Source organism: Carassius auratus, unplaced genomic scaffold, assembly GCF_003368295.1.
Source record: "Carassius auratus strain Wakin unplaced genomic scaffold, ASM336829v1 scaf_tig00017588, whole genome shotgun sequence".
Classification (NCBI taxonomy): Eukaryota; Metazoa; Chordata; class Actinopteri; order Cypriniformes; family Cyprinidae; genus Carassius; species Carassius auratus.
Window position 1 is genome coordinate 60,061 of NW_020524800.1, and position 19,867 is coordinate 79,927.

A 19,867-nucleotide genomic window follows, 5' to 3' on the forward strand; every position below is an offset into this window, starting at 1 on the left:
ACAGTTAATCACATTGTGCTGTATAAAATTGAATGCTTTACTTTAACTCTGGCCTATAACACGCTTGGAGAACCATATTAAAGCATTTGCATAATAATTATTATATTTAATTATATTTGTCATTAAAACAATCATCATTCGTGTAAAAAGTCATATTTGAAACCATTTATTTATTTTTATAATTGATAAAAATAAATAAAAGGTTTCAAATATGATCATAATATTAGTTGCTGTGCATTTACGTTTTAATACATAGATGCTTTTTAATGTGGGAAGGATTTTGGCCTTGATCAAATTTAGGCTAATGGTAACCTGAGCTTAATATTGTATTTTTTGTTTACTGCATACTTACATTTTCTTTTCCTCAAAAAGTAGCTTGTGATCAAACCACAAATAATGGACCGCTGGAAAGTGTATTGATAGATAAATCACATTCTCTCTAAATGCAAAATGGATCATCAAGGAAACTGCTCTCCATCTGAACTAGCAGCTCTTGATCAAACAAAAATAACACACACACTGCCAAACGCAGCAGCAAAAACACATTTCTCTCCATGTCTTCAGTTATTCTTGGATTTCAACAGCGAGGACTCACTCAGAGCTGCAGCAGTTCTTCACACAGCTTGTTTTACTTCATTTCATGGCCTTAAATACAGCTGGAGCATTAACCTGTTACTACAGGGCTATGGGAATGTGTCCAGATGACATGAACTACCCATTGTGTAAAGAGTACTTCATAACTCTGTCCCAGGTTCATGTGCTGACTGTCCCAAGACTGCTGTGGAGAATAGTGCTGGAAATGACTGACACTTTAATAACATAACAGGAAAAAGCCCATAGGATTTAGATTTCATGTGCATTATTAAAGTCATGTGAACGATGGTTTGTGGGACAGGCAAGTGCTCATCACCTGTTACCATCCGTCATAAACTCATCCTACTGTCAAATAATCTCACACTATACTGCTGACTAGTGGACACGTTTATGAGAGAAGAAAGCTTTATGATGGAGAAACCCTTTTGGTAAATTAGATAGTGAATGATTACTAGAATTAATAAACTAACGCTCTAAAACAGATGGGATAAGTAAACAAATCATGATCATTCAAGAGCTTGTCTTCTAAAAGTAGGGCGTTCGTGTGATGACTCCTGATTTTCTTTTCTTTCTTTAGGCTGTTTTTTAACAAATATGCCATCTAGCCAGTGTAAAAATCAAATTCGTTTCGGGGTTTCACTTTTTCCACATTCTCAGAAAAGCGGTCATTTGCCTCCCCCTCATGGTGAACGCAGTGATGGTGCTTACATTACGTCATAATTTGAAGGGGGAAAATAATAATAATGGGTCAAAGTCTCTATTAAGCCCCATGACGTAGGTGTGGAAACAGTGGCACCTGTTCACAATTATTTAGAAAATATAAATATGAATAATTTGCACTGCAGTTGCATTTTTGGCGGAGATGTGAGACAGAATTTGAGGGGGAAAAATCGTTTTATGTTACTGCATAGGACGGTGATAAATCGAATAATAATATTTAGTTTATTGTATATTAAAAGTTTAATTTAATCACTGTGTATACAGAAACGAAAGATATGTGTAACTTTGGCAAGTAGAATACAGAAACAAACAAAAACAAAACTGAATATTATACAGCGATAAGACTTATTCTGGACAGCAAAAATCCATCAATTACTGTTTACAATAATACATTTTATGTGCAAATCCATATGAAATAATATATTTATATATTATCAAAAAGTAGACGACGTCATAATAACGTGAATATATATTAAGATTATTAACTTGCCCTAAAAACTAAGTCATCCTTTCTACAAAACTAGAATCGCACAGACTCACAATAATGCTGTGTAATATTATGTGTCCGCTAGAAAGATACATTGTGGCCGAAGCCTTTTCGTCATAAGCGAGCGGCATGACGTGGAGCCGCATCAAACGCTTCCATTCAGGCAGGGGCTTTATTATGCAGAAATACTTAAATGATTGGCCTGATAACAAAATGAGTGATCATAAATAATAACGCGAGAGTTTGCAAGTTGCCTGCCGACTGTAGTCACAACTGTCAAAGGCAGCGGCGGATATACGCGCGCGACCCAGCACCCATACTGTTACTGTACACGCTCGCGGAGATAATATCCCTATCATACAAATACACGGCATAATCCCGAGGTAAGGACCGGAATCGCGCGACGCTGTGCCTTCCCCTCCGCTTTCCGTCGCGTTCACGTCTTCCAGCCTCGATTACTGCACTAAACATATCCCCGTGCCTCCTTTAGCAACAGCGCGAGGGTTGTTTTTTTTTTTTTTTTTTTTTTTTACTCCTCCTTCGTATTAAAGTCGCCATTTTGCTTCACTGCCTATGAAAGCTTCTTGTATTTTCATATTTTTGGCGTCGTTTCTGCGTATTTGTGCGCGTGCTTTTGAGTTGGATTTTTAATGCGAGAGCTCGTGGATTACATAGCTATTAATGAAGAGGGGCTCCGGGTGCAGTCTGGAAACACGGTGAAAGTGCTCGGCTTGAGGGCATTTGCATCAGCTTGCTCTGTCTTTCTTCCTCCTCCTTCTTCTTCATCATCCTCCTCCGCGGACACGCGCAGCGGGGGCCGTGAGTGTGGCTACCGACCGTGACGCCCGTCTGTCCGCGACCCCCCGCGCGTCAGGTGCGTTTGCCATGTAAAGTCAAGCGGCGCGACGCGAGAGCAAAGGCTACAGCCTGACCCCACGTGGGTGACCCGCTCACCCGCTCACCCGTCAGTGTTGGGTGGCTTTCCAGGTAGGTGTGGTCTTCGAGAAGTCCATTATCTGTCAATACTGCCAATAAAGGCAACAAGCTTGGTTTAACGCGTTACGAGGTGTTAAAGCTTTTTTGGTAATGAAGTATAGGAGGATGTGGTGTGTTGTGGTGTTTATGGGTAAACTTTCAGATATCATACAAACACTCACACAATGTTGGGAGCACTTACAAAGTCTTATGTGGGTCATCCTTACAATGCAGTATAGGCCTACATTTTCATGTCCCTGTCATGTATTAGTATATTGGGTTATTAAAAGTTTGTTGAAATGTTGAATGTTGTTGTGGGATGAAGATGAACTAATGGTAATTTAAGAAACATTACAGGTGTTTCATCTTAATTTTTGTGTTTTTGCAATCTTGGGAATAATGTTCTGATTAACCATAGATTCTACATGTACCATCAGTGTGACTTTCCATCATGTTAGTCTCTGGCAAAATCTTAAACTTAAAAAAGCTGTGTCCTTATGACATCATCTTCTAGGAAGTGACATCATTATTATTTTTTTTTATGGGGGAAAAAAAAAAAACCAAAACTAACATTTAAAAAATACTAGCAGTGAACTTCGTAAAGTTCTGTGGCATTAACTGGTTTGTGCCACTCTAAAACATGCAACGCTGTCTGAAAAAATAAATAAAAATCAATTCCACCACATCCCAAAGATGCTCTATTGGGTTGAGATCTGGTGAGTGTGGGGCTATTTTAGTACAGTGAACTCATTGTCATGTTCAAGAAACCAATTTGAAATGATTCGAGCTTTGTGACATGGTGCATTATCCTGCTGGAAGTAGCCATCAGAGGATGGGCACATGGTGATCATAAAGGGATGTATATGCTCAGAAACAATGCAAAGGTAGGCCGTGGCATTTAAACGATGCCCAGTTGGCACTAAGGGCCCTAAAGTGTGCCAAGAAAACATCCCCCACACCATTACACCACCACCAGCAGCCTGCACAGTGGTAACAAGGCATGATGGATCCATGTTCTCATTCTGTTCACGCCAAATTCTGACTCTACCATCAGAAATCCAGACTCATCAGACCAGGCAACATTTTTCTAGTCTTCAACTGTCCAAGTTTGGTGAGCTTGTGCAAATTGTAGCCTCTTTTTCCTATTTGTAGTGGAGATGAGTGGTACGCGGTGGGGTCTTCTGCTGTTGTAGCCCATCCACCTCAAGGTTGTGAGTGTTGTGGCTTCACAAATGCTTTGCTGCATACCTCGGTTGTAACGAGTGGTTATTTCAGTCAAAGTTGCTCTTCTATCAGCTTGAATCAGTCGCCCATTCTCCTCTGACCTCTAGCATCAACAAGGCATTTTCTCCCACAGGACTGCCACATACTGGATGTATTTCCCTTTTCACACCATTTTTTGTAAACCCTAGAAATAGTTGTGCGTGAAAACCCCAGTAACTGAGCAGATTGTGAAATACTCAGATCGGCCCATCTGGCACCAACAACCATGCCACGCTCAAAATTGCTTAAATCACCTTTCTTTCCCATTCTGACATTCAGTTTGGAGTTCAGGAGATAGTATTGACCAGGTCCACACTCCTAAATGCATTGAAGCAACTGCCATGTGATTGGTTGATTTGACATTTGCATTAATGAGAAATTGAACAGGTGTTCCTAATAATCCTTTAGGTGAGTGTATAAAAGTGAACTTCAAGTTGGCATCATATTGCAAGCTGAATCTCTGAGAAATTATTAATGTCAGCTCTTGATTGTCATCCTTTTAAGTAACCATTCTGTTTCTTTTGCGTTTATTGTGTAAAGAATGACATTATAATTCATAATGTTGAAGTTCTTGATTCTGAAAGTCTGCAATAATATGTTTTTTCTTTCTTTAAATAGAAGTACTTGCTTAAATTACAACTCGAGCACATTTATTCTGCAGAAGTTACAGTTTGATAGGTGCTGCATAGCAGGAATGAGCCTTGTGTGTTTCTCTGATTGTGTAGGCACACTTCCATCGAAGGCCTTTCTAAAGTGTGTGATAAATTCCCCAAATACCATAGCACTTAGTCCTACCAGCTGCTTTTACTATTACCTTATTGCTCTTTTCCTTTTTGAAATAAACTTTTGGCTCACAAATGAGCTTCAGTCTCTGGGCCATAAATCATTTTGGTGTAATGATCTTCAGCACTTGAAGATCTATGGCTCTTCTCTGTGTGTCAGGTGATGTGAGGGCCGTTCTGTGATCTGCTGATGCATAACGCGGGCCTGGTTTCTGGTTTAATAGCACAGCTGTGAGAAGTACCTGTTGTTTTGGTTGCCATTTTAAAAGGGAATGGTTGTCACGTCCTGTCACATGCAGTATGCTGTGATGGTTAAAGGGGTAACAGCTTGATTTCACATCTCTTTCAGACGTGCTGTATGTGTGTGTGTCCATAGATGTACAGTAGCTTTTCAACTCTTAGTCTTATGAATGTTTGTCATCATCACGCTTTATTGCCTGAAGTGAACCCTCTCAATTAGCACTCACCGGAAATGTACTATAGCGCCTCTGACAGCGAGACATTCCCACGGTGTGCATTAGATGAAACATTTATCAGTGGAGTTCATAAAATCTCCTTTGACACGTGATAAATCATACATTAGCCGTATGCCCGGCCACTTTTCAGCAAATAATAGAACAGTGAATTAATGGCGGTATAAAAAGACACAGATTAGTGACCCATTAGGCCAAACCTGATGAAGAACTGAAATGACATTGATTTGGAGTTAATAAGAAAGTATGATCACATTCTAATCAGCGCTGTTTATTTTAATTAGTCATTATCAGGCTGCATTCATTGCAATAATCCACCCGTTCCCCTTCTGGATTGATGCATTCAGCAGAGTTTTAACTTGATTAATTCCTTTTTTCAGATGCATATTGAAATATATAAATAAATACAAGTAATCATGAGGAATGGATGTATGGATAGACAGATAGATACAAAGGCAGATAGATAGAGCCTCTTTGTGTTTATGTTGTTTGTGTGCAGATAATGCAATTTCCTGTGGCATGATCTATTTGTGTCCTAAACAGGCATGGACACCTCCAGCGGTGCCCGGGTGGTGAAGCCTTCCTCGGGCTTGTCAAAGGGGCGCACTGCCAAACAGGCCCACCCCGCAGAGACGGCCCGAATGTGCAGCACTGAAAACAACAATCACGGTAAGAACGCAAGCTGCTCGGGGTTTTAAAAATACAGTCAAGATCTGCACAGGGCATGTCAAATGTTGACAAATCATTGGTTTATGCAGGTGGCATTTACCAAACATTGTTGTTTTACATGGCAGGCATAATAAAAATGAATGAACAACTTTATTCAAGCCTGTGGAATACATTTACACTTTTTATTTTCAACTGCACACTTGTTTCAACCTGTTTGGCGTCTCTGAGGTTTTGACAAGCGTTTTCACACTTGTGTGCTTAAGAGAGGAAATGATGGCTGCCTTATTATGGTGAAAGGTGTTTTGACAGATGAAGTCCTTCTACTGATAGTACGGTTGTTTTTAATGTCAGTGAAATATGTACCATCTCCCCGCATGGATGAACTTTAGTCCTATACAAACGCTCAGTGCTGGAGTAAAACTGAACTTTGTGTCATTTTCTCTACATTCCTAAAGCAGAGCACTGAACAAAACTGTGTAAATGGACAAGTGGAATGGAAAGAGGTAGTTAAAGGGAGAAATTATGCAGCTTTGCACTGATAACAGTTGCTACAGTCTCATTGTAATTGATAAGATAGACATCAATCTGGATCAGTGTTAGTAGGGCTGCAACAAACTATGTCTAAATCAACAATTATTTGAATGATTATTAAAAAATGAAATGCAAAATGCATCCAAAAAAGCAGAAATCAATCAGTTTCTGCTGATTGATTATTCAGCTTAACATTAGAGTTAGAAAAGTGGTTTTTAACTGCTAGGTGTTTGGTGGCAGCTAATTTTTGGATCTCAACAAATTTTCTTAAAACATAAAATTCAAATATACAATTAACCGAAATATAATATTATTTGACTGCAGCTAAACCTGAATCTAGGAAGCTAAAGCTAAGCTAAATATATTATTAGCTAAGTTTCTATCAACTTATTTTTATGTAGATTTGAGGATATTGCATAAAATGTTGGATAGAAACATCATCATTCGTTTCAGATTCTCAAAATATGCATAAAAACTATACAGAAACACTTAAGCTGTATGAACCGTGATGGGAACACATTTACTGAAAAAAGATGTGCTTCAGGAAAGACTGAAACAAATTGCTCTGTCATTCTGAAACTACAGAGCCATTTCATGGCATCGAAATGACTGGCTACTCTTACCATACAGAACTGACTCACTTTCTATTTCTATTTCTATTTTTACACCAGTTTCTGGAAACGTACTTGCTACATACAACAAATCGGAATTAAATAAAAAATCTACAAATTCTAATTCCTCTGTTTTCTAAATACATGTTATAGATCCTGAACAATTCATTCATGTATGTTGATTTTTTTTTTTTTTTGGTAAACAGCACTTATCTAGCCGTAATGTGTGTGTTGTAAAGTTTGTTTAGATTTCACCTAAATACATCGCATGTAAAAGTTTATGTAACAGCATTGCATGACATACAAAGACAAATAATGTAAAACATTTCCCATCAAATTATAAATCATTATTATAAGCTTTCCCTTGCAAATCAGGGTAAGGCAAGGACAGTTTTAAAATGCAGATTATTTTTTATTTATCAATGTACTCAATAATTGTTTCTTGTTAATTTTTAACCTTTTAGCTTTTCATTAAAAAAAAAAAAAAAAACTTCCATAGTGCGCCATTAAAATGTGATTATTTTAATGGCTTGTAATGCAATGTAAGTATCATAACAAGGTTTGCAAATACGTTAACAGGGTGAAATATCATTATTTTGCATTAAGCCAGACTTAAAATGCACCATTATTGGCTCTAACATGTTCTTAAGAGTGTGTCTGGAGCTGCGTCTGCAAAGTTTCAATGTTGACTATTCATTTCACCCAGTTGTAACAAGTGTTACACCCCAGTTCTATAGCGAGAGATATTCTGATATGAAGCAACTCTAACTCACATCCAGACCAGCAATCTGATGCACAGAAATGTCATGATTGAGTATGTGTATATATTGCTGTTTAACAAGCTCTAGTGAGAAACTGAGCAATGTTTCAGTGTTCAGCGTTCAGTCCGCTCGTTTGCGTTTTTTAGCAATCAAGTACTTTGCAAGGGAACAAGAGGAAGTTCCATATTCATTATTTTTTTGTTTTCACTATTGGGCTTTCATGGCATCTCTCTGGTACCCATAATTTGATAGGATTTAATGATAATGGATTTTTTTTGCTAAATGGAGAGGCTTGTTGTACTACAATTATGTAATTCAGCTGTTTCATTCATTTAGTGATCTCGTAAACATAAAATGTGCCAACTGTAGCACAGTTTTGGTTGCTAAGCAAAATCTGAGCTAAAATTGATGTAGCTACTGCTTTGAACCTAAAAATCCCATAATTCTTTGCTCAGAGTTGAAGTGAAAAAGCAGCCTGGCAGAGGTCCGGTGGAAAACAAACTTGGCGCTGACTCCCAAATGAGCTGGGAGAATGATATTTGTGCCGGGCCGTGCTGTTTGAATTTTACTGCAGATTGTGAAGAGCATTTCATTGCTTTCACAGCGTCAGACAGACTTTTTCTGCTGGAGAATATATTTCACTGAGTTTGTAGCCCCTATATGCTGAGCGCCTGAGCGTAAGTGACACAGGGAATTGATGAAGTGGCTTAGGAACACGTTATATTCTTATCTTATGTTTTTATTAATGGGAAAACCATTGAGAGAGTGTGTGTGTTTTTTTCTGTGCATTGAGATTTAGCAGAATGATTTACATAATGGTAAAAGAAGGAGATTTTCTGTGTATTTACATATTCTTTTTGGGTTCCCATGTGGCCTGCGGTTGTGGCTACTGCTTTTGACTTGTAACAATGTGTCTGGAAGGAATTCAGACATGAAGAATTATGTTTCCTAGCTGCGGTTGTGATGTCACACTGCCACCGTCAGCCGGACACAAAGCACGCCGGCCAGCCTCTCTGGGATGTGGGTTAACACAAATTGTCATTTGTGTGTGAAAGTGTGTGTGTGTGTGTTTGTGACAGTGCATGGTTTCTTCTGCCAAGATTGCGAGACACTTGTCTTGTCTTAGTTTGATGTAGGCAGCTGAATTGCACAGTTGCAGCTGTTTAGTTTGTAATATCTGGAATGGCCTTATCTTACTTTAAAAGGGATGTGTTCAACAAGTTTTGTAGCATTTAATTTTTTATCCCCCTGAAGTCCATTTGTAATTATGGAGGAACGAATATTAGTTTAGGCTTTACAGTATGAGCCTGATTGCATTGAATATTAATAGAAAGATAACAGTCAATTGTTAAGTCACTTTACCTGTGACACTGTTGAAATTGCAACGGTTTAATAGCTAATAGTGTCGCTGGTTAGAGAACATCCAGTTGGAGCCATTTATCTGTAAACCCGATATTTATTAACTGATAATCAATGAAAAAGTTTGACTATATGTAAACAATGTTGGTCAGAAAGATTCCCAGTCTTTTATTACTGGAACACTTGACTCTGATTGGTCAGTCGCAACATTCTGTTATTCTCCAATAATAAACTTTGTCATTAGCAACGTTTTTTGAGGCCGGGATTTCTTTCACATCTCTCATAATACACTGCCACGCTTTCTCTAGTTTCATTCAAATACAACTAATATCATCTCAGTTATTGGCTGTGTACACACTGTAAAGTTTCATGAGTCTCAGCCACATTTTAATGCTGGAGTGAACCCTCTAAGTTTTCATTTTGTGTGTTTTGTGTTTGGAAGTGATCTCACTCTCGAAACTGTGATGGTTGTTTTGTTTTTGCTTGGAAGGCTGCTTTGCAGGGAGCGCTCTTGAAAGGTTGCCATGTACACTTATAATTAATGATTATTAAGTGTCTTTGGGCTTGTTGTTTGGGTTCGGCTCATAAAGCAATTCAGTTTATGGAGTAAATAATGTAGACAGGTGCAGGACACTATATTTAGGTAGGTGGCTTATTTCCAAGATAACGCGTTTGGATTTGAGTTTATTGTGGGCTGGTTCATATTTGCTACTGTTGTTGTTTTTTAGGAAGATCTGGCAACGCTAATCTACCCTGTAACTTCTTGAAGTTGTTCAATTCAGTTTTGCACACATTGCATTTATTTTTTGTAAATTGTGGTTGTCATTACCTGTGTTTTTTTGGGTGTTAATTCAGTTGTAGAATAAAGTTATCACTCCTGTAAATGACTGTGTGTGTGCAGGACTGGATTAAGCACTAAAAGGTGAACTGACAATTGATTTTGGCAGTATTTACTGTAAATTTCTGTAATAAAAGTAGACCTGTGGAAATATGAAGTGTTTGTCTTTTTGCCAGAATGACTGTTTTGTACACTGTAATGGATGTAAGATAATAAACAAGTATGGTTTTGAAACACTTTCTTCTCAAATAACATGTTATGTCTTCATTATTTATGCGGTGAAAAGCTGTGTTATTAGTGATATGACTGTCTACACACTCCTGTTAAAATGAAAAGTATATAATAATAATTAGTTTGTTTCTTGTTCTTGAATTTAGTTGGTTTCAGTATTGCATTAAAGGTGGAAAAGATCTGATGGTTTATATTGGATTAATTTTAATTAAAAAAAAAATTAAGAGGTGTTTAGTCATGTTAGTTGCTTATATACTTCTTCATCAACATTTTATTATTTAAGTTATTCTTATTTTTGGGGAAATTGGAGCGATTATTCTTTTTCTACATTCACTGTTGGAGTTCTTGATATCACAGGTAGGCGTAAAAACATTTTGGGTAATTCCAACCATTCTGTTTTGTTGACAGTGTGAGATACTGTATCAATTGTAGTAAACTGTCAGTTAAAGCAAAAATATGGGGATTGTAGAGAACACTGAAAATATGCTGTCTTCTTTTCATTATATACTTGGCTCTCATTTAGAGTGATCCCATAATACTTGGGAAAAAATAAAACACTGAGCTTCAGCTGGAAATAGAAACTAGATAAAAGAAAAACACAAAAAGAGTCAAACTAAAAGAACTAGTTTTAAGATTCAAAAATTCTTAATCAGTATTTTTGTCTTTTCCAAAAAAATAAATATTTAAACACTCTTAAGATAAAAAATAGCTTTTTATCTTAGGTAGCATTTATGATTAGATTCATGCTTAAAACGAGAAGAAAAAAAACTGATGTGGTAAATTTTTTTATGAAAATATGTTTTACAGTGTGTTCACTTTTTGCAGTATGTGTGAACTGTACTGCCCATTAATAAAATCCCTGTCAGAGTTTCCTTCCCTTTCTTCTTCTCTATCTCTGAAACTATTTATCCGTCTCTCTCTCTACTGTGGGAAGCTGAATGATCGCAGTGCTTGCTTGGAAAGCCTTTGTCAACAGCTGTGTGCAGTTGGCCAGTGCAGCTGAAAGAGGCAGTAGGAACAAATAAGGTCATTCTTACTGACTGCTGTAATTGTAGTCAGTGTGGAGCAAACACACTTTTTGACTGTGTGTCTCAAGACCTTTTTGTGCGAGTGTAACATATGCCTCTTTATAATTGGCCTCTTTCCTGTCAGAGAGTCTGGAAAACTATTACAAACAGCATACGAAAGTATAGTTTGGTTTTTTGGCTCAAGGTTAAGTCACAGTTATATATGACTGTGTTTATTTAGCATGAAAAGGCAAATTGAAAACATATCCGTCTGAAATTCCTTTGGTAACACTATAACTACTTTATACAATGCTTAATATATCATAGTTAGCTTACATTCAAATAGTTACAGAAGTCTTGAAACTTTCAGATATTTTCATTTCACAGCAGCCACAAAAAGTATTTCAGACATAAAATGTATTAATTACATTAAAATATCCCAAACTACACTTTGTAAAGATGCAAAAGCACTCTTTTCAAGCATTTTAACAACTTAGAAATAAGTCTAGCTTATACAGTACCATTGAACAGTTTGGGGTCAGTGATATTTTTTAATGTTTTTAAAATAATTCTTTTATCCTCACCAAGGCTGCAATTATTTGATCAAAAAACACAGTAAAACAGTAATACTGTGAAATATTTGTACAATTTAAAAGAATTGTTTGCTATTTGAATATATTGTAAAATATATTTTTTCCAGGGATGTAAAGCTGGATTTTCAGCATCATTACTCCAGTCTTCAGAGTCACATGATCCTTCAGAAACCATTCTCAAATGTTGATTTATTGCTCAAGAAACATTTGTTATATATATACAGTTGTCGAACGGCATTGGATCACGTCCATATATTTTGTATATTAGACTCTCGTCGCCTAATTCAGAAATTCAGCGGCCGTTCTTTTATTGGACGGCGGTGTTGCTGTGGTGCTGATGCTGTCAGGTGGCAGGTTGCCGGAGACAACACAGCTCATTTCTGACCCACTGCATTGTGTCCATCTGTTCACTGCTTGAGCGCCGCCCCTTCCACACCATCACTGAAGAGAGCTGCTAGGTGTGAACACAAACCACATCACATGCAGAAACAAAGTTTGAGTGTGTCATTTTCAGCCTGGCATCTGTCCATGCTCTCTCTTATTTAAGCTTAACAAGTAGGCTTATAGCACAGTATACCTTGGTATTGCATTTTAAGGTTAATGGCACAAAATTGGTGCTGCACCAATTTCAAACGTACTAGTGTCAAGTGTTGCTTCATCGAGGGATAAAAATGGCTCATATCTGAGGTTCATAAGATGTTAGCCCTATGTATTGTACAAGTGCACGCAGTAAGTGTAGATATTTATGTTTTCCCTTTTCTTTTTGCCATTAAAAGGAATAGTCCCGTTTGTCCAGTATTGAGTCAGTGTCAGACTGTTGACATTGTATCTTGATGACAGATTTGATAGTCCTCTTTCTTTTTTTTCTTTTTTTACTGATAACCCATCATCCCTGAGCAACAGCCTACTTGATGAAAGAAATGTTTGGCAGATTTAATTTTTAATTTAAAGAGGAACCTAAATTTGTATGTTATCAGTTGAAAAGGCCGTTCTGAAATAGTTTTAGCAGCTGCTGAGGCTGATGATTCTGTCTGCTCTTAGATTAGTGTACAAGGGCAACGTTTTCCTGGAGCATGATCAGCAGCAGTGAATTATGGGATGTTGGGACTACTGCAGACTCTTGGCCCGGTGTCAGCAGATGATAGCTGGAGATTAGGCCTAGTACAAGCTCTGCAAGGCCAATGATGTGCCATAGCTTTATGGAGAGTAGTTAAAAATTTGCACACACAGACAGACACACACAAACACACACACACACACACACACACGCACACACACACACACATATAGACACGCACACAGGCACACACACACTCAGACACACACAGACACACACACACACACACACACACGCACGCACAGACACACAGGCACACACACAGACACACACACACTTCACTCATCTCCACTCAGCCAGTCTCACTATCGCTGCAGAAATCTGAATCCATTCAGAAATTCAGTTCGCTCTGCTTTTTTACACTGGCTCAATATGATGTGAGTCATTTGGGTTTGGCTTGCAGCTTTGTAAAATACCACCTGCTGGGCTCTTTTATAATTCATTTAACAGCAATGTTATACTTAATAAATTATATAACAGATGTTTACTCACAATGAATATTTTTTGAATAATAAAAAGAAAAAGAAATAGCTGTTTTATGAAGCAAAACAAAGGTCCCACAGGGAAGTCAGTGTGGTTAAATAATAGGTTTTGATTTTGTTTGCCCAGAAATAAAGGGGGGGGGGGGTCTAATGCTATGTCATGCATTCTCAGTTATTTACACTGTTAAAGAGTGGATTCTCATGCTTAACATGGCCAAAATTGTAAAAAAGTATTTGGATGTATGACAGATTATTTCTGTGCCAAATACAATCCTTCAGGGCTCGTATAATTTTCTGAAAGTTACTTTTTTCGAGCTGTATGACATCATGAAAGGTGGGATTCCTTGTCCCAGTAGAGCGTGCACATATCAACCAGATCGAAGGAAAGAGCAGCCCATCAGTGTGCTTCATTCGGCTTATGGAAGTCGTCGGCAGCACTGCACAGGACTTGCTCCAGAAGAATGTCTTCAAAGAAGTGTATTTTTGGTTGTTTGGTAATACAGTACATATAAAGAAAACAACACGAACGTGCTCGCAACTCTTTAGCTCCGTCCACGACACGCCTCCAGGAGCTCTGCTGTTTTCAGAGAGAATCCTAAAGCTGTATCTTTCTTTTATAAATCTGATCAAACTAAGACTTTTCAGAGATATGAAGGATGCAGTATTACTCTATAGGTACTCAAGATTAACATGAGATTGGCGAAACTGTGTGTGTTATATCCCCTTTAAAGACCGCTTGCAATAAAATTTTTTTATCAGATGTTGTTAATATTGCATCTGTGATAGCGAGGAAGCAATCACACCTTTATTTACAACCAAAAACTAAGATGACCAACAATCGGCGATACATGTACGTATTACTGAGAGCATATAGTCACACAAGTGGATGAGAAACTAAACAAGGGGCAGGCAAACGTAATCAGTAAAAACCAATGAGTAACTATCGAAATAAACTAGTAACTAAACAGAAGTAAACAGAAATAAGACACTGGAAAACAAATTAAAAGTCCAAGGAAATGAAACTGAAACAAAGACTAAACATGATATTATGTTGGCACTGAGTTAAGAATTTGTTTTCCCAAATTAAGAATATGTTCCCACATTTTATTAATTAATTAATTAATTTTAGTTAAATTATAGCAACAAGTTAAAAATTCATTCCAATGACTTAATAATTTATTAGTAAATCATAGCCACATTGCATTAATTTGTTACTTTGCTTTGTTTTATTGAAAATAAGGCCAAAAAAAGAGTGAATGAATTAGAACCACTTGGCCATGATTTGCTAAAATAAGAACAAATTCTTAATTTATGACCATGATTTAACTAAAACGAGGGAATACATTTATGTAGTGGTCATGGCCACGATATGTCTATATTTTTTCAGTATGTCATGCATGGGGCTCCGTAGTGTCATATCTGCCTTTGTGTTTTGAATTTTGTTTTGGCATAAACTCTTACTTTCCATTGCTGACTCTCTGTAGTTCTTTGTTTCTTTGTTTCGACAATGGATGATTCCCTGGAAGTTACCAAAGGTTGCTGTTTAGAAGTAGCCAGACCTTGTCTTTATATTTACAGACATCACATAACACACACACACACACAGGAATAATGTAACCCTGCTATTTAATAAGAATTCTGACCAGACAGGCTAAACCATAAATCATATGGTAGACTTACTGTACTGAATCAGTGTAAGACTAGAATATGAATTTGAACTTTAGGGTTCTACTTCAATAATATAATTTCCTGTAGTGCAGATTTTACAAAACATTATATTAGTTCATGATAATGTACAAAATGTAATTCATTCATTTCCTTTAAATCATTTGAAAACTTTTGATCTTTTTGGTTAAGATTTGAACTATTGTTAAAATTCTGTAAATTGTTCAAACAATTTTATTAATCATATGTATGTACTCACTAAAGCCAATATCTACTCGCATTTGGCAGTTGGTGAATGTTAATTTTGGTTGTAGGTAAATTTTGGCCTTCAGGATTGTAAATAAGGATGAATTGTGCAAGTTTAACAGACATTGTGCTGTGTGATCTGTACATCAGGTGGAAAAGAGTGGCTTGTAGATGAATGCTCTTTTCTCTTTTTAAAGAGCGGGAGAATAATATATAGTAAACCTGAGTTTACATTAGTTATATTAAAAGAATAGTTCACCCAAAAAATGAAAATTCTGTTCTCATTAGAAGGGTGAACTATTTAACATGCTGCGTTAAAACTGTATTTATTGTTTGAATTTCATTAGGAGTTTGAAATATATTTATTATATGAAATATTTAAAACTGATAGTTTCTTTATAAAAAGGTAAAGGAGCACAAAGATTATTGCGATTATCAGACAGCAAGTACACTACAAATACTATGAAGTTCACACCTAACAAAGCATAATAGACTAAAGATCTTAAACGAGTAGCAATATTAGTAAAAATTATAAAGTAAAATATAAACGTTGATGCACAATAACAAAAATTGTGATCGCAAAACGAGCAGGAAAAAGGCATTGCATGCAATTTTTATGTCATACCGTACATTGATCGTCTCCAGTGGTAATCTCAGCAAAAATATCACCCGCAATTTAATATTTTTTTCAGAGTGTGTTACAGACATTTCACGAAGACCCTAAAGAGTCATACCAACTTGTGGAAAATGGGCATCCGATGTCCCCTTTAAGCATTTATGTGGCATTATTTGTAGAAAATGTGTTTATATTTATGGGCAACAATCTGTTGTCCTGTTGACACTAATGAGCTGCATTCCACATTAAAGGTGAGCGATGATCATGTTTTGATACTTTATTAGTAAATTTTTTCTTAATTTCCTTATCCCTAAATTATGTGCTTTAGAACTTTGTCTTTTCCCACCACATAAATTCACCAAATTCACTAATTTAATTATAAGAATTGTAATGCATAAAAGAGCAATACAAAATCAATTTTCATTTGAAATCTATCATTGGTAACTCCTAAAATGTATGATCAGGTTTATGTATATTTTATTTTGTTGTAACATCTGTCTACTCTGAAACAGCATGCTCGAAACAAATATGCTTCGAAGTTCATAAATCATTATGTAACTGTAAACAATGTCCCTCTGAGAAGTTTTCTGCTGTCCTCCCATTAGTTTACGTCCACTTTAGACATTTAGGCTATAAACAGTAGATTTACTGGCTTTCTACAATCATGTCAATTCATACAGCATTGCTTTTTCCTGTGTTTCCACATTATTTATTATATGTAATAAGACACTGTAATCTTTTCCACCACGTGACCGTATATATATTTACTGTATATGTGTGGAGAAATTACTAATGATTCAGAGAGTAATTATTACTGTACATTTACCCAGCTCTCGATGGAAAACAAATTCTGAGAAATGTGAAATGTATTTCTCTGAGGGTAAAAGGGGGTTATGTTTTTATGCTGCTCTGACCCATGCTCTCATCTGGAAAAAGCATGAGGAAATGAACAATGAGTGTTGAACAATGAGAGAAAGTGGGAAATGGAGAGGGGGGTCAGTGAGTTCAGCTGTTGATAATAATACTGCACAGACTTGATGGCTTTAGCAGACCCTCTATAGCTTCTGATTTCTGTGTGCACCAACACACATGTGCTCAAACACTGTACTGTATTAGTGTGTGGTTTTTGAGTCTAACTTCTCGTTTGGGATTAAAACAAAGGATTTGGTGTCCTCAGTGATTTTCTGTTCCACAGCGCTGCTCTCTGGAACGGGGTTCTCAGTCACATGAGTTTGGTCCATCACACACTTCAGATTGTTGCTGTGTCTGAACAACTTCAAAGAACTTCAAAACAACACAAGCTTGTTTCTGCAAAGACATGCAACATGTCTTCTATGAACAATCAATATCTGACGTGTTTATGTTTTACGTGACACGAGAAAGGAACATAGACAAAAAAAGCTATGCAAAATCCGATCTGAGAGGTCAAACTGAAACCCATTTCAAGAAATGCAATTTCATTGCATATTAAAATGGGTTTGTAAAAATCATATTTCATGATATAGATTTTTTTCTGTTCAGGCATGCTAAATATGATCAGATTCCAATCAGATATGCACAAAAAGAATTGTCAGGACAGAGGCCCTTCAGGAGCAGGATTGATTTATTTTTACTCAAAATACAGTAAAACAGATATATTGTGAAATATTATTACAGTTTATAATAACTTTTTTCTATTTTCTTTAATCATTCTTGTATGCCTATTGCTGCTCAAAATCAAAATACAACAAACAGGAAAATACAACAAAGAATATTATTTAGCACGTACATGTAGCGCGTCAGTTCTGCATGTATGTAAGACTCGCTCGCTCGCTCTCTCTCTCTCACACACTTTGCGCGTTTGAGAGAAAGCGACGGTGGGTCGTGCGCCTTTACACCAGAGCTCACGGTACGTTAAACACAGGTGAACTGCACGTTCATTGAGAACTGCTTTGTCCTTTATCAACCAAAACTGGTCACTGGGGTGCCGCATTTCTATTCACTTTAGCTGTTTAACCAGAGTGAATGAGATGAGACAGGCACTGCGGTCACGTGTGGTGTTTGTCAGCGGTGGATCAATACTTAGAGAAATTAGTATTGGTACCATTCAGATATTTTAGTATCGATATCTATTGAAATATCGATCTTTTTGACAACACTAGTGTGAATCAATTAAAGCAGTTCATTAATATGGAACGGTGATTAAACTGACTTGGATCTACCTCAGCATTAAGCGGTTTTAATACATACCTGACACACCATGGTACTGTATATATATTTCGGCCATCAGCTACTCTGCTCCCTAAGATATCGGTAAAAAACCAATACCGTCGACCACTAATGTTACCTAATCTGAAGTGTTACCTAATCTGATTCTCTGATGAAAGTGAAGTTCAGAAGAAAAGCACGTCCGTATTTTCCGGACTATAAGTCGCACTTTTTTTCATAGTTTGGCTGGTCCTGCGACTTATAGTCAGGTGCGACTTATTTATCAAAATTAATTTGATGAACCGAGAGAAATGAACTAAGAGAGTGAACCAAGAGAAAACATTACAGTCTCCAGCCATGAGAGGGAGCTCTATGCTGCTCAGTGCACCTGTAGTCTACACTGAAAACATAGAGCGCCCTCTCGCGGCTGTACACGGTAATGTTTTCTCTTGGTTCTAAATAAATGCGACTTATAGTCCAGTGCGACTTATATATGTTTTTTCCCTATCATGACGTATTTTTGGACTGATGCGACTTCTACTCAGGTGCGACAAATACGGTATTTGAAATAGAAATCTTTTGTTATACAGGCCCTTCTCAAAAAATTAGCATATTGTGATAAAAGTTCATTATTTTCCATAATGTAATGATAAAAATTAAACTTTCATATATTTTAGATTCATTGCACACCAACTGAAATATTTCAGGTCTTCTATTGTTATAGTCTTGGATACAGCGATTTTTTATATCGCTGTATCCAAGATATGTTTAGAAAATACTTAATATTTTGGCCAAAAAATTGCTGATGGATTCTGATGGAACAAAACCACTCGAAAAGGTTGCAGAAAATGGGCCAGGAGAACAGAGAAGATATCTTGACGAGTCGTGTGTTGAATGTGGATAGTGAAGGAGGTGAAGAACAAAGTGGAGAATAAAGATGGAGAACTGACGAGAAGCTGGAGAACAGTTCCTGTGGGTTTTAAGCGTTGATTCTGGAGTGGAAATACAATGTCTTGGCTGAGTAGCTGTCAGAGAAACATTCACATAGAAGGGTGTTGTCTTCAGTTGTTCAGGGAAATTGATTTTCCTCCATCTTCTTCACAGTTTTGCAGTGCTACTGCCAAGCCACAGTCTGGACAAAGGTGTCAGGACAGCTTTAAGCTAATTGCTAATTAGAGCCACATGCCATACTGAACACAAAAAGCAACACAATTCTGAGGTAAATTATGTTTCTAAACTCAGAAAATTGTTTGTTCAATGAACTTAATTCAATTAATGAAAACTTTCTCATGCGTTTGTAAAGGCTAGGTCAGTGCAACAAGAGTAAAATAAGTGTTTTATAATCATTTATAATTTTGCCTCATCACCTTTCTTAAAAAATTAAATGTGAAGGTTTATAGTTTTATAATACTAGTTTTTATCAAAACGTGTAAAAACTCTGAATTGTAGTATTTACTCTCATAATGCATGCTATTAACTTCAGATCCACTGCCCAGTTAATGAGGTCAATTTAAATAATTAAGGTAACTTTTACATATTCAAGTAGATTGAACATAATGGAATTAATTTGTGACAGAAAAGTAGTGCATTGCATTAGCTCTTTTTTACAAAGTAAATGTAAAAGTATTTATGTACGTAACACAGTTGTCACAATACCAAA

The 19,867-nt window shown here is 36.7% G+C and overlaps 1 protein-coding gene across 2 annotated transcripts in view; it reads left to right on the forward strand.

Annotated features, from left to right (window-relative positions):
• The first annotated feature begins 1,290 nt into the window (after positions 1-1,290).
• The window catches only part of LOC113075737 (zinc finger protein 512B-like), a 59,539-nt gene continuing 40,962 nt past the window's right edge, over positions 1,291-19,867 (forward strand). For both annotated transcript variants that reach the window (XR_003281034.1, XM_026248425.1), the window contains exons 1-2: positions 1,291-2,788; positions 5,838-5,963. Coding sequence is in view for 1 of the 2 variants with exons in the window: in XM_026248425.1 (XP_026104210.1) it covers positions 5,840-5,963 (124 nt within the window). In the remaining variant the exon portion in view is untranslated. The remainder of the gene's footprint in view (positions 2,789-5,837; positions 5,964-19,867) is intronic.